We start from the raw sequence: 14558 nt of genomic DNA on the forward strand, positions 1-14558 counted from the left end.
TTGAGTAGAGCAGTTGGGTACCTTTCTTGTTGGGATTCGGTCTCACTAAGAGTGTGGATAGTAAGCAATTGGAAACTGAACTCTTCTGAGTGTTGGTTGGGGAGGTTCCTGAGGACCACCCAGATGACTGACCTATTAGGCTCATGTGGCAATTTCATCATTCTTTGTTACTGTCAAGTTGGGAGTGATTATTCATCTCTAACTCACTGACACTCCACATGTCTCCTTCAATATTAGGTGGTAACCAGTTCCTTGCCCCTTATAGCCTAATCACTTGACATTGCTACTGTCTCATTTAACAGTTGTGCTGAATTTTTCATTCTTGGTTGGCTTTCTTTTAATAATGACTTGGCCAGAATAAATTTTGGTTATCCTATTAAAACAAAACACTAAATAGCTCTAACAGTGTCTACAGATTTTTACTCCTTTTTCTTGTTAAGAATTCTTAACAATAGCACCTAGCCTTTAATCCTAGCACTCTGGCAGAGGCAGAGACAGAGAGTTCTAGGCCAGCCAAGGCTGCAGAGTGCGGCCCTGGCTCACAGACAGTAGTGCCTGGTTTCCTTATTTGTAGCGCTTTACGGTCATTAGCTCATCTCCTCCTTGTGAGTCAGTAAACTCAGAAGGAACTTGATGACACAGGCAAGAATCACCCAGAGGCTCCAACCTAGCAGTGAGCTTTTGAATCCCAGTAAAACTGTTGCATAATTTCAAATGTATTTCTTTTTTTCTTCCAAAACTGAATATCTTAGATGTTGATTTACAACACAGTGGTGGTTATATAATTTTATGCATTAGGAAATTTTCCAGATAAGTTCATATGTTGGAAATATGTCCTGAATCTAGAAATAAAGTAACTCCAGTTAGAAAAGTAATAGCCAGCCGTGGTGGCACATGCCTTTCATCTCAGTACTCGGGAGGCAGAGGCAGGCGGATTTCTGAGTTCGAGGCCAGCCTGGTCTACAGAGTGAGTTCCAAGACAGCCAGGGCTACACAGAGAAAAAAAAGAGAAAAGTAATGATTTTATATAATGTAACAAATTTGTCAGCTGTAAGCTATAAACAGTTACTTTTAATAGAGAATTCAAATAAATGTAATTGGGATTTTCTGTTTGTTTTGCAAATGGCTAACATTTGTTGCCCTTGGTTTGTTTTTTGTTTGCAAGGGTCTCATTAGCAGACCAGGCTGACCTCAAACTTGAAACTCAAAAGATCCTCCTGCCTGTCTTCCAAGTGCTGGGATTAAAATTATAAACTACCAAGCTCAGCCAATTTTGAGCACATTTGAATCTGTTTTTAGTTGAATTGCTCCTCTTCGGTATATAAAAATCCTGTTGACATTTTAGGGTCTTGTAGCTACTATTTGAACTGATAGTGACAAAAAATGTACTCTAATCCTAAAGTACAGGTTAAACACGAATTATGTTAATAAGAACTATGCTCATTTTTGTGTAAGACAGAAAAATCAAATGTGAGATGAAAAGAGAAAGTTTTGTGGTTTTTTTAAGAGTCTAAACCAGTATCAAGCAACATTTAAAATAGTTGGAGACTAATTACTTAAAAGCGAATGTAATAATCATGATTCAAGTTACCATCAGCTAAATGTGGGCTACAACTGTGGCTGGAACTCACTCTGTAGGCCTCAAACTCAAAGACCCGCCTGCCTCTGCCTCCAAAGCTCTGGGATTAAAGGCCTGTGCCACTACCACCCAACATAGCCTAGAACTTTCTTAACATCCCAGTGTCAAAGTATGATAAACTAGACTTCTAGTCACTGCGATCCTTCTGAGTAGTGTTGAAGCAACAGAATTCCTCCCATCCAGATCCCAACTTGAATTTATTTATATACATGGGCATATGGTTTCCTTTACATGTGTGTGTGTCTGTATGTATATAAATCTTCAAATGCATAACTATACATGGTGTTCTAGCTTACAGAATTAGAAATGTAATGTAGTTTACTCCCACAGAATAAGATTGAAGATAATGAGAACTGAATTAAGGCTTACTTTCTTTCACAGAATTCCTCAGAGAGAGAAGACTGTAATAATGGCGAACCCCCTAGGAAGATAATACCAGAGAAGAATTCACTTAGACAGGTATGAAATTCAGTCTTACTTAAAATAAAAAGCTTCTAAAAAACAAAACAAAAGACAGGAAACCCTTGACTGTCATTCTTAAAAATTGGAGTTTAAATAAAGAGCCCCGTGTTCTGAAGTTGGTCTGGCCCTGGCCATCAATTTCAGTCAGGTAATATTATTTAATAGTCAGAATATATATATTAAATATTTAAATTGAAGTAAAGAGGTCTTGTTTAGGCAAGATGACCTTAAGTGCTTCATAGAATGGACATGGAATAGTTAACACTAATATTTATTTCCTAGTAAGGATTATTTATACATTTTAATTTTAATAAAAAAATTCTGAGACAGGGTTTCATTAAGTAGTCCAGGCTAGAAGACTTGAATCCTAGCCTCCTCCTCAGCATCCTGAGTGCTGGAATTATCCACCTGTACCTCGTTCCTGGCCAAGGTTTGTCATCCGTTTAAATAACAACAACAGAACAGGAACAAAGCTGCTTTCCTTTGTTTGAGTTTGTCTGATTTCTTTAGTTCCCCCCACCCCCGAAGTGAAGTCTACCATCGATGGTTACTATGAACCTTTTTTTGTGGGATGGAGAAAGGGTTCAGTGCTTAACGTGCTTGCCCTGGAAACCCGAGGACCAGAGTTCAATCCCTAGGACCCACAGTGTGGCCGGCCACTTGTAAGCCAGCATTGTGAAGGGATTATGAGAGGTCCCAGGAGAGGCCCTCCACATGTGTGCATACACGTGGGTAGCCTTGCTCACACGTTTGCACAGTACAGACATAGGGGAGAGAAAAATACATACAAAGCCCTTTTTCCTCAGGACTCTGTGCCCTGCTTCCCAGAGGTAACTTGTAAACGTGTGAAAGTTCAGGCTCTTTTGTTTTTCATTCAAATATCCAAACTAGTGAATGAAAAAACGTCCTCACTACCTATAAAATCCTGTGATACCTTCACTGTGTTTTAAGACAGTGAAGGTACAGAACAAGTTACTAAATTGCTTATTGATTAAATTATTATAGGAAGAAAATAACCGTTACCTAATCATTTTTAGTATAAGATTGTATTAAATGGGTAGCAGTACAGATAGTTTTAGTTGGTTGTGTCTATGGCCTTCGTTCTAGGACTTAGAGCAGAGATGTGGTTTGTGTTGGCTACCCACAACGCACTTATTTATTTCATTTAATGCTACGATAACCCTGCCGCGCTGGTAGAGGTGATGATACAGTTCCCGGTTTGCTGATGAAGCAAGTGGGGGCTTGAAGAGCTGAGACTTGACCAGAGCTGTTCATTGATTTGGAACTCTGACCTTGCTATTTCCAAAGAACTTCCACTTCAGCCTTAGGGTCTGGTATCCATGGCTGTATCCTAAAGAAAAGGTACATGAAAACATACCACAATTATTTTTTATTTATTATATGTTAACTCCTTTTCAGATAGGCACTTTCCTAATTTTTTATAAAAATAATTGTTTTAAATAGAATTGAGTCAATACAGGAAGCTTTCAAAACAAACAAATTGATGTCAAGACGATTCGTTTTAATTATTTGGAGATAGACACCAGATCTGTATGCGAAATCAATAGAGCGATATTGCATAAGTAAACTTGGAGATGGAAGCGCTATGTCCACTGCACAGAGGCGACTGTCAGAAAGCAATGACACAACAAAAAGTTTTGGCAACTTTATTTAAGCTAACAAACGAATTTTCACTCTGCAAAGTTATAAATTAATTTTAATAGGCTGATCCAGATGGTCCATTTGGAAAATGGATAGGCTGATCTGTTGAAAATTAAACTAAATTTATCTCTCTCATACTTCAAACTGAAGCAAGAGAGAAAACCGTGCCTATTAAGTCCAGCACATACAGATGGACCAGCAGGTCACACATGGGACTAATCTGATTCATTTTAAAAATAAATGCATACATTATTGAATCATTTTCTACTTGCAAGATCTGTTGTGTACAGTACTTAAAAGAAATTTGATGTTTTTTCCTCGTTGCTGTTTTAGCAGGTTCACTTCTCCCTCTCCTCTTTAATTTATACCACCCCCAATTCCTCCAAAATGATGTTTCTAATATCTGTCATTGAGTGTTGAGATCCAAGCTCTGGAGATTAATTAGGTCATGAGGCTCCCCCTCCCTTCTTTGTAAAGGGTTTTATCTCCATTCTCTTTGTGAAGAGCATGAACTCAGTGTTCTTGGAGAGAGAAGCAGCCTTTAGAATTGGGGAAGTAGGCGATCCTCCTGGGGCCCTCAGAGCCTTTTAGCTTCTGGGTGTTTTAACAGCCCCATGAATGCAGATTTGTAAATTTATTGCAGCGCCATCTGGTTTTTTGCTCGAACCAGATTACTGTTGGCTTGTGTCTGTCTATTGTGGTGGTCACTCCCTGGGAGCTTGCCCTCTCCATCTTGGGAAAGAGTGATGAATAGCAGGGGTCAATGGAAGCGGGTCACAGGGCAGCTGTCCGCGGCTGCCCTGAACTTGATTACCCCGCTGCTGAGTGTTCTTTAAGGCAGTACATAATACACAAGCTGTTTAAACTCCTCTTTTTCTCTGTTGCATCTGACAATAAGGAAACAACGTTTGCTATTTTGTTTGTCTAGTGTCGAGATCTATAGACAAAAAGATGTCAAGGCCAGCCTAAAGTGACTGTGGCTTCATGGGGTCAATCTCTTAAGTTGAAATTCACCTGCACATATTTCTGATAAGCTTTCAGGAATCTCTTACCCTTAAATATAAAAAATTCACTTGAATTCTAACAACCTACTATTGTTACAACTAAACTGTAGTTTATATAGATTATTCTCAGGCAAAGGATTGCCATTGTTGATGGGACATGGCTACTAAATGGGTAATTTGAAAAGCTGTTTTAATATTGGAGGAGCTGAAAGAAGTGTTATCTCTATAATTCTTAGAGACATTAGAAGAATAATGGAATATCAATATAAATATAAATAACTTTATGCCCAAAATTGGCTAGATAAAATGGGCAGATTCTTTGAAAAACAACTCACAGAACTAACACAAGGTAAAAGTTATATCTGTTATATAATGTATATAATGTTTTTCTTATCACAATGCTCATATAGTTTCACTGGTGACTTAACAGATATAATGGCAATCTTTTACTTTAAACCCCCTCTTAAAACACAAAAAAAAAGAAGACTTTGTCATAAAAGCGCTTCCAAAACTTAATGGAGAAATTACCAAAAGCAGTCAGTGAAGGAGAAGGCTAGAGATGCAACTCCTTTTGTCATCATTTGGCACTAGGTGTGAACTTTAAAAAATACTATAAAATACACACAGTTTCCTTTCTACTTATATTCTCCTAAAGTGTGGAAACCACAGCCTCTCTTTTATAGTTTTTATACCATGAGTGATGGAGGCAAAGGACTGAGAAATGCAAGGCCTCTTTGCTGTTTGAAAAGGTGGCATTACCACAGGCAACTCTTCTTTGCCCACATTAGCGCTAATAGGCTCTGTCAGCTCCCCCTTTCTCTGTAATTGAGTAAATTGTGGCTTTTGCCTAATTCTTCTCCTGCCCTCCATCCACCCCCTTTGTGTGTGTGTGTGTGCACTCACCGTCCTGAGAGCGTGGGCAGTGATAAATAAAGCATTGAGTGGAGCGCTCTCAACTCTTTGAAAGCAGCATGCTGCCAGCCCTCTAGTTATATTTCTTTGCGTGTTTACATTTTCCTGTATTCTTTCTCTTGTGTAGCTGGAACCCTGGGGATGCAAAGCCATGAGAGAGGCCAGGAAGCTAACAAAGTAGCTGTCTCCTTGTTAGCTTGTTCCTTTATTCTCTAAAAACAAGATAAAAACCATCTGGCTCAGGGCATTACATTTTCCCCCCTGTGCACCTCTATAGATGGAGACTTCACCTGCAGTGAGGGTTTACATTGATTAGGGAGGGAGCAGTAATTCAAGCTTCCATCCTCTTCAAGGATACTGTGCAGTCTGTAAAGGTGCTGACCCACTGAGTTAAACTGTCAAGGGAGGATAAAAAAGTGTCTTCCTCCCAGGAGGTAACAGCTGCCAGGTTTTCAACACCTTGCATGCTGCTGGAAAAAGAAAAAAAAATGTCACATTTGTCAGTGGAAAGAAAAACGATTCTGTTGTCATCTTCTGTTAATGACTGGACCTTACAAAAGGAACTACATAAGTCTTTTGGATGGAATAAGTAACTGTTTTCCTTGCCTGAGATTTTCTTTTCCCCTGATAAAAATCCCTGCATTGTTCTAAACATCAGCATGGAGGGAGAGCGTTAACAGAGCCAAGGAGAGTGCGCTGGCCTTGTCTCCTCTGCAGTTGGGCAAGTAGGAGGAAGATGCACATCACAGGTGCAGAAAATGACATCAGAGTGTCTGTTGACAAAACAGCCACAGAAGTTCCTAAGCCACAGGCAGGCACCACGGAGAAGACACCAGGCTCTGTTCTTTGGAGGACAGTTTGTTTTCAGGCAGCCTCCAGGTGGGGACACCGGGATGTTGCTTTTTCAGGAGTCACTTCTCTATAAAAGCATGAGAGGAATTGAACCCCACAGAATTCACTTCCTTTCCCGGCTCCAGTGTCTGTATGACAGTGTTCTCTTCTTTCTGATTTGATTGATGAGAGGGAAAGGTTTAATGAAGTCCCTGCTATCAGGCACGCAGTTTTTTCTTGTATTTGTTTTAGGTTAGTCATTTTAATTGTACTGAGTAATTAGAAGGTACACACAGCCAAGGGAGCTTTGTTCTGATAATTGCTCAAGAAACCGGTTCCCTATCCTCCTTCGCTTTGTATTAAGACACTTCTCCCTCTAGTGGCAATAGTAAGCGCTTTGGCTTGGCAGTAGGCAAGGTGTAATTGCAACATGACAAACTATGCTTAAGGGACCTTCTTGTAAATACTTTAGGGTTCAGCATTATTTCATTATATATGTTTTACCCTTTGAAACTTCCTACCTCCTCTTTCTTCTTCCTGAAGTGCTTTGGGCTTTGGATTAAAAAGAAAAAAAAATTCTGCCTGGGATGCTTGCTTATTAAAAAAAAGAAAAGCTAAGCACAGTGCATTCTGGGTAATGTTTTGCAGCTTGACTTAATTTTAGTCATCTGTTTTAATTACCTATTTATAAAAATGCTTTTGCATTTGTAGACATTATTTAATACTTTGGAAGAAGCACCTCATTTGAAATAAATAAATAAATGGTACATATTTTAAATAGTCTATGTAAAAAATCCTAAAGGTAATTATTGTAGGCCTCTTAAGTAAGACACAGTGATCTTTCTGAATCTGATGCAGTGATTTGTTTATATAACGTCCCGCTTCTGTTGGATTCTTCAGAGCCTAATAACACTTTTTTAGGGGGCTGGGGGAACAAACAAACAAACAAAAAAAACCCATGGCTAGCAATTTGTGTCTAGCTACAAAAACCCTTCTTCAAAAAAAAAAAAGCAATTTAATAACCAGCTTTCGTAAAATTACTTTGAGGAAAGAAGACCGTATAGGGGGTTAGTGCTTTGTTTTATTTTTATTTCAGTGTAATCATTCTTTGATAAATTGTGTAATCACTGACTTAGTAGAAAACATATTATTGAACTCCTGGGTTGTAATGACCATAAAAAGTGTATTTTCATATAGAGAGTTGAGATACTGTGAATAAATTATAAAGGAAATAGCTTATATGCTGGTCAGAGTCCATATGGACTCAATTCATTTTGTGTTCGATGCTTAATCTAGATGTACCATTTTTAAAAAAGAAAAAGAAGAAAGGGGGGGGGATAAAATTCCTATTGTGCCCAGCTGCACACATTATAAAAAAATAAAAATCTGTCCTCTGAACACCATGGAAAGAAATCAGAGCAGCAGTTCTCGGTGGGGGTTTGCGGCCCCTGTGGGGGTTAGAAAGCCTTTCATAGGGGTCGGATATCAGAGATCCTGCATATCAGATACTTGCATTATGGTTTGTAATAATAGCAAAATGACAGTTATGAAGTAGCAGCAAAAATAATCTTAGGGCTGGGGGGTCACCACAATGCGAGAAAGTTGGGAGCCACTGCGTTAGAGCTGTGTGTCCTGAGTGGGACGCCGCACCATCTGGGTGGCGCTCGGCAGGCCCAGTGCCAGCCTCTCTGGAATTGTTTGGTACTTTGACTTTTCCAGCCCATGTTCTTGCTTGGGACATGATTTGATGTTACTGTATATCTAAAGTTCCCTGTTTCCCTACCGTACCCACCCCAGTCACTAAACACTTTCATTATACTTTATCTTGTTTTGCTATAGGGCTGTTGAACAGATTTCTTAAACAGCTCTTTGCAAGGTTAAAAGAATGCAGCCTGGTATCAAGTTTGTGTCATTTTAAATATATACCTTCTAGTAAATAAGGAGAGACCTGGCAATCAATCCCTTTTAGTGTGTTATATGTTTCACCTGACAACTAAACCTTCTATTGATTAGCCATTACTTTGTTAGATAATCCCATGTCATTGAATCCATTGTAAAAAATTAAACTCTTTAAAATGTTTTACCCTAGCAGCAGTGTGAAAATTGAAAACTTGTTCAGAATTACAGCCTGCTTTCACAAAGAAGGTAGTTTTCAGCCAGGCATCTTACTGGTTTATGCTTATGTTCTTTATATGCAATATAAAAACGTATTAAAGTACTCCAACGCACAACTCTCTGCCTCTGGTTCAGCAGTGAAGCTGCCTTTTCAGATGCTGCATGGGGACAGAGCCTGGCTTGCCTGCAGCTGTTATATTCACTGGTGTGATTCAAAGGGGAAGGAATCTGATAGTCATAAGGAATTGTTTGAGGCTTTTTACTACAGAGTGGTCAAAAGACTGACACATTTTAGACTGCTGGAAGACAAGCAAAGTCACATACCCACTTCACAGATGGATTGTCAAAAACCAAGTCTGTATCCCTAGCAGCTCTCTGCTGGCGTAGGTCTCCTGACTCTGCCTGATGTTCCCCCGGGCATGAAGGAGAGGAAGGTTTGAATGAAATAAATCACTCTAGTCCTCATGAGTTTCTTTGTTTTGTTCTTTGAGAGAGTCCTAGCTGGCCTGGGATTTACCTTGAAGCTCAGGCTGGCCTTGAACTTGAAACAGCCCTCTGCCTCAGCCATTGCAGTCTGTCATTTCAGGTATGAGGCATCATATCCAGCTCCCTCCATAACTTAACACAATTCATTTGTAGGCACTTGTTTATGTGCACCTGTACAATGCAGCACACCTGTGTGTTAGAGCTGTGTGTCCTGAGTGGGACGCCGCACCATCTGGGTGGCGCTCGGCAGGCCCAGTGCCTGGGCAGCCTGGACCCTGTCTCCTGGGCTCCTCTTAGGATTTGAACTGGAGCTCAGGTTGTTAGGCTTGGTGGCAAGCCCCTCTACCCACCAAGCCATCTCAGTGTCTCCCTCTAAAACTTGATTAAGCTTCTTCTCCCTTTTCTTGGCACATGTCAGCCATCAAGCTATATAACTGCCCCTATCTATGACTTTGGTTTTATGACTCTGATTGCTTCTTTCTTGATTGCTTTTGGTCTTTTCTTGCTTTATTTTAGTAACTTTGACCTTCAAGGTATGTTGAATCAATGTGATGAACATCTTTTCCTTGTCCCCAGTTTTGTGACGTGGGGGCAGGAGTGCTAGTGTTAATCTCTGATCATCAAGCACAGTGCTAGTTAGGGGCTCTAGATATCCATTAGGAGACTAAACAGTTTACCTTTAATTCCCAGGCGTCCAGCCTTTTTAAAAAAATCTATAAGCAGGTGTTTAATTCAGTTAAAGATTTTTAAAAAGATAAGTATGTGCATGTATGCGTTTGTGAAAATGTGTACACATAAGGACAGGTGCTGTCAGACCAGAGGCATTGGAACCCTTGGAACTGCAGCTTACAGGCAGTTGTGAGTCTCCCAGTCCGGTGGGAACTGGGAACTGAAGTCAAGTAGCCTCTAAGAGCACTTTTTAACTGCTGAGTCATCTTTCCAGTCCTGAATTAAACACTTCTAAAAATCTAAAATGTTATCTGTAACTCTGCTCCCTTATTCTGCTAATAGTTTAGTTGACTCTATTAAGAATTTTTCTTGCCGGACATGGTGGCGCACACCTTTAATCCCAGTACTTTGCAGGCAGAGGCAGGGGGATTTCTGAGTTCGAGGCCAGCCTGGTCTACAGAGGGAGTTCCAGGACAGCCAGAACTACACAGTGAAACCCTGTCTCAGCAAACAAACAAACAAAAACGTTCTCTGTATGGACTTAAGGGACATTGGTCTGAAGCTTTCTCTTTAGTGACTTTGGTAGAGTTTGGTGTTAGGCTTATGCTAGTCTTGTAAACTGAGTTTGGAAATGTGGCCCTATTCTGGGTCTTGAAAGCATTTATGTATGGTTACTGTTCTTTCTCAAAACTTAATAGAATTCACTAGAGAAAATATTTATATCATAAGTTTAATTTCTGAAAATTTTTATAGCAGTTTCAATCTCTTTAACATGTACGGCCTTTTGGATAATTTTGAACAGTTTATATCTTTTGTGCCCTATTTGCTATTTGTTGATTTGTTTTCTTTGGTTTTGGTTAGTTTCTAATTTTTTTTTTCTATTTTTAATTATGTCAGTGTGCATAGGTCTGGAGGCTTACTCGTGTCCATGCAAATACCGGCAGAGGTCATAAGAAGACCTTGGATCCCATGGAGCTAGAGTTACAGCAGTGAGGCACACAGTGTGGGGGCTGGGAACCCATCGTGGCCCTCTGCACAGGTGGAATGTGCTCTTAACCACTGAGCCACTTCTGCAGCCTCCTGGGTGTGATTTCTCAAGTCAGAATCTCAGGCACTGAACTCTTGATCCTTCTGCCTCTGCACTGAATTGCAGACTCATGCTCACATTTGTTTTGAACAAGCATCTCATTGTGTATTCAAGGCTGATTTCAAATACAACCCTCCTGGCACATCCCCTCCTTCTCTTGTTCCCTTCTTCCTTCAGAAAAGGTCTCACTCTGTAGACTGTGCTACCTAGAACACACTGTGTAGTAACGCATTGGTGGCCTAAACTCTCAGCAATCGTCCTGCATCAGCCTCCTTAAATATATTTTAATATTCAGTTTGTTCCAGATTGCCTGAGAGCCTCTTTAGCTGTCAGTTTTTCCCATTGTCATCATTCTGAGTATTTCCAGATTCATCTGACATTTTCCTTTTTAGAAAAGTGTGTGTGTGTGTGTGTGCACGCACGAGCGTGAGTGCACCTACTGGTGTGTATGTCCGTGCATTTAATGTATAGGCAAGAGGAGGGCCTCAGATTCCCCTGAGCTGGAGTTACAGGCTTGACTTAAGAGGTTTACACAACCATAGCTGTCTCACATTAGGTTTTTCCTCCTCCAATGAAAATCCCCATCTGTTTATTCATTGTGATTATTATCTTTCATTTAGTCATTTCATTGAACAAATGATTATAAAAGACCTCTTTAGTGCTAATCCCAAGTTAGCCACTTTTTGTATTCCTTTTCATGACTGTTGTACAAGCATGGTGAGTTTTATATCATATGATGGATGTGTGAATGGTTCATCGTGCAAACTCTGAATTCTGCCTCTGATTAAATACTAACTCAGTGTGACTGTGGAGTCTTGTCCTTGTGTCTGAAAATGATGGGTGGGTTTCTGTTTTAGCCCTATGCCTAAATCAGATCCCCTGGACCTAGAACATTTTGTTTGCCTCAGCTCCTGGTCTTGCTCAGTGTCTCAGGTCCTTCTGCATCTGTCTCTAACTTGCTCATGAAGTAGGAATCAAATCCTAGATGCTTACCTGTTCTCAAGGCACAGACTGGAGTCTTGGCTCAGATCCCTCCCCGTCCAGCTGTTCTTTCCATTGGAATTCTCCATCTCCCTTAATGTATGTTGTTTGGGGGCTAAACATGGATTTGAGGAGAAATTAAATGTATTTTCTGAGACCTTCTTTTCCCAATGCTTCTCTTCTCTGTGGATTTCTCCTCTTAGCTGCCACTCACTGTGGCAGTTCTGAACTCTGTCCTTTGATAGTTCAGCCTAATACACCAAGGCTTCCTAACTTGTATTCACCATGCACCGAATGGATTCTTGAGAGCTTCCGGAGAAACCCAAACTCACTCCTCACCAATGTTGTTCTTTTTCAATGCCCTCCCCCCTCCACCCATTTTGCCGATCTTCAGGGCCTTGCATAGTTTCAAAAACACTTTACTTTAGGTAAAGCTATCATCCCAAGGAAGGTTAATTCGTGGTAACATTTCTACCATTGTTGGAAACAGAATTCTTTTGTTGTGTTCATTGACACACACACACTCACACACACACACACACCCCGTTTCCCTCCCTGCACGCACCTTGTTCTTTTGACAAAGTCTGTGTAGCCCCAGCTATTTCCCAAATCCTGGGATTAGAAGCATAGCCTGACAATCACCCTGAAAGAAGCAGAATTCTTTTCTGTAATGTTTTAGTTTATTTGATAAGTGTTGGTTAATTCATGTGAATTTTTAAAAAATAATTTATAAGGATAATTTTAATGGGGACTTGAGAGTTGTTTTAGGGGTTAAGATTACTTGATGCTCTTGGAGAGGCCCAGGTTCCGTTCCCCACGCCCACACGGAGAGTCACAGCTGCCCGGAGCTCTAGTGGCAGGGTTCTGGTGTGTGTCTTCTTCCAGCTTCTCCAGGCACACACACGTGCACACGCATCACTCATCTATCCATGCATGAGGGCAACACAATCATACACGGAGGGAAAGAATGTTAAAGTACCTTTAACATATGGTGAAATGATTTCCATTTAAATGATTAGAAAACGAAATGTTTCAACTTGTATTTTTACCAAAACACTAATTTCATAATATTGATAGAAAGGGCCAGGCTATCAGGCCAGATGAGAAAGGTTTTTTCCTACCAACCTTTGAAAAATAATAACAGTTGGCCAAAAGAAAAATTTAAACTCTGTTTATGCTTTTGTAAACAGACAGGTGAGCAAATAAGTAAGTGTGGAAAGACACCACAACTCTCCCTCCAGAAGGTTCCAACTCATACAGTCTATAAGGACAAAGGAGCTGAAGAGCCACCACTAGAGCACTACAGTAAAACTGACTTATAGGGCTGGAGAGATGGCTCAGCGGGTGAGAGCACTGACTGCTCTTCCGAAGGTCCTGAGTTCAAATCCCAGCAACCACATAGTGGCTCACAACCATCTGTAATGAGATCTGACTCCCTCTTCTGGTGCATCTGAAGACAGCTACAGTGTACTTAGATATAATAATAAATAAATCTTTAAAAAAAAAATGACTATAGACAAGCTCCTTCAAAGGATACTAGACTTAGCAGGTGAAATTTAAAGTAGAAACTATTTGTGCACTCTCTAATTATTTCCTCTAATGTATTTGATAATTGCCAAAGGGAAAAATGACACATTCACCGTGGAGCCAGTTGACCAGGACAGGTATCACCAGAACTGTTAACACATCTTTTGGTTTGATGCCCTGAGAAGGACGGGCCTGTCATTTCATTTGTATCCTTCAAATAATAACCTCATTTTGATCATGAGTTGAGGGAGATCCTATTGATTAACTGATTTAGAAGTGTCAGTCATGGAAGACAGGACAACTGCAAACTTGTGCCAGGTTATAGAAGACTGGAGGAGCTATGACAAATAAATGTGGATAAAGGTCTGGACCAGCTCCTGACAGGAGGCCTTAGTGAGGAGACGCAACGCTGACTGGAGGCTGTACTTCATACACGGTCAGCTTCCCCCAGGGCTGGAGAGGTGCCTGTGCTGAGGACCCACATCAGCTGGCTCACAAATGCCTGTACCTCCAGGGCAGTGCTTCTCAACCTTGTGGTTAACCGCAACCACAACCACACACAATGAGATCTGGCGCCCTCTTCTGCTGTGTCTGAAGACAGCTACAGTGTACTCATGTAGAATAAGAAAGAAATCTTTGCACCCGAGCGAGCAGGGACTGAGGGAGTGGGACTGACCAGAGTGAGCGGAGGTTCCTCGTGTTGTGGTGACCTCCAACCATACAGTTATTTTTGGTGCTACTCCATAACTGTAATTTACTACTGTTAAGAATTGTAATATGGGGGCTGGTGAGATGGCTCAGCAGGTAAGAGCACTGACTGCTCTCCTGAGGGTCCTGAGTTCAGATCCTACAACCACATGGTGGCTCACAACCATCTGTAATGAGATCTGACTCCCTCTCCTGGTGGGTTTGAAGACAGCTATAGTGTATCTATTTATAATAATAAATAAATCTTAAAAAAATAATCGTAATGTATGTTTTCCAATAGTCTTAGGTGACCCCTGTAGAAAGGTTTTTGACCCTCCCTCCTAAGGCGTTGCCACACACAGATTGAGAACCACTGCTCCAAGGATTCATATTCCTCTGATCTGAGACAGACAGACACACACACACACACACAAATTAATCTTAAAAAAAAAAAATCCCTTCCAAGCAGTCTTTTCTTTTCTTTTTTTTTTTTTTA

General features: G+C 40.5%; 1 protein-coding gene across 10 annotated transcripts in view; it reads left to right on the top strand.

Moving 5' to 3' along the window:
* The window catches only part of Btrc (beta-transducin repeat containing E3 ubiquitin protein ligase), a 166427-nt gene that overhangs the window by 87003 nt on the left and 64866 nt on the right, over positions 1–14558 (top strand). For 8 of the 10 annotated variants that reach the window (XM_021151576.2, XM_021151574.2, XM_021151577.2 and 5 more), the window contains one exon: positions 2021–2098. The exons of the other annotated variants lie outside the window; for them this stretch is intronic. In XM_021151576.2, the coding sequence (XP_021007235.1) occupies positions 2021–2098 (78 nt within the window). The remainder of the gene's footprint in view (positions 1–2020; positions 2099–14558) is intronic. 10 annotated transcript variants of the gene reach the window in all.

This window comes from Mus caroli, chromosome 19 (genome assembly GCF_900094665.2).
Source record: "Mus caroli chromosome 19, CAROLI_EIJ_v1.1, whole genome shotgun sequence".
In the NCBI taxonomy this organism is placed as follows: Eukaryota; Metazoa; Chordata; class Mammalia; order Rodentia; family Muridae; genus Mus; species Mus caroli.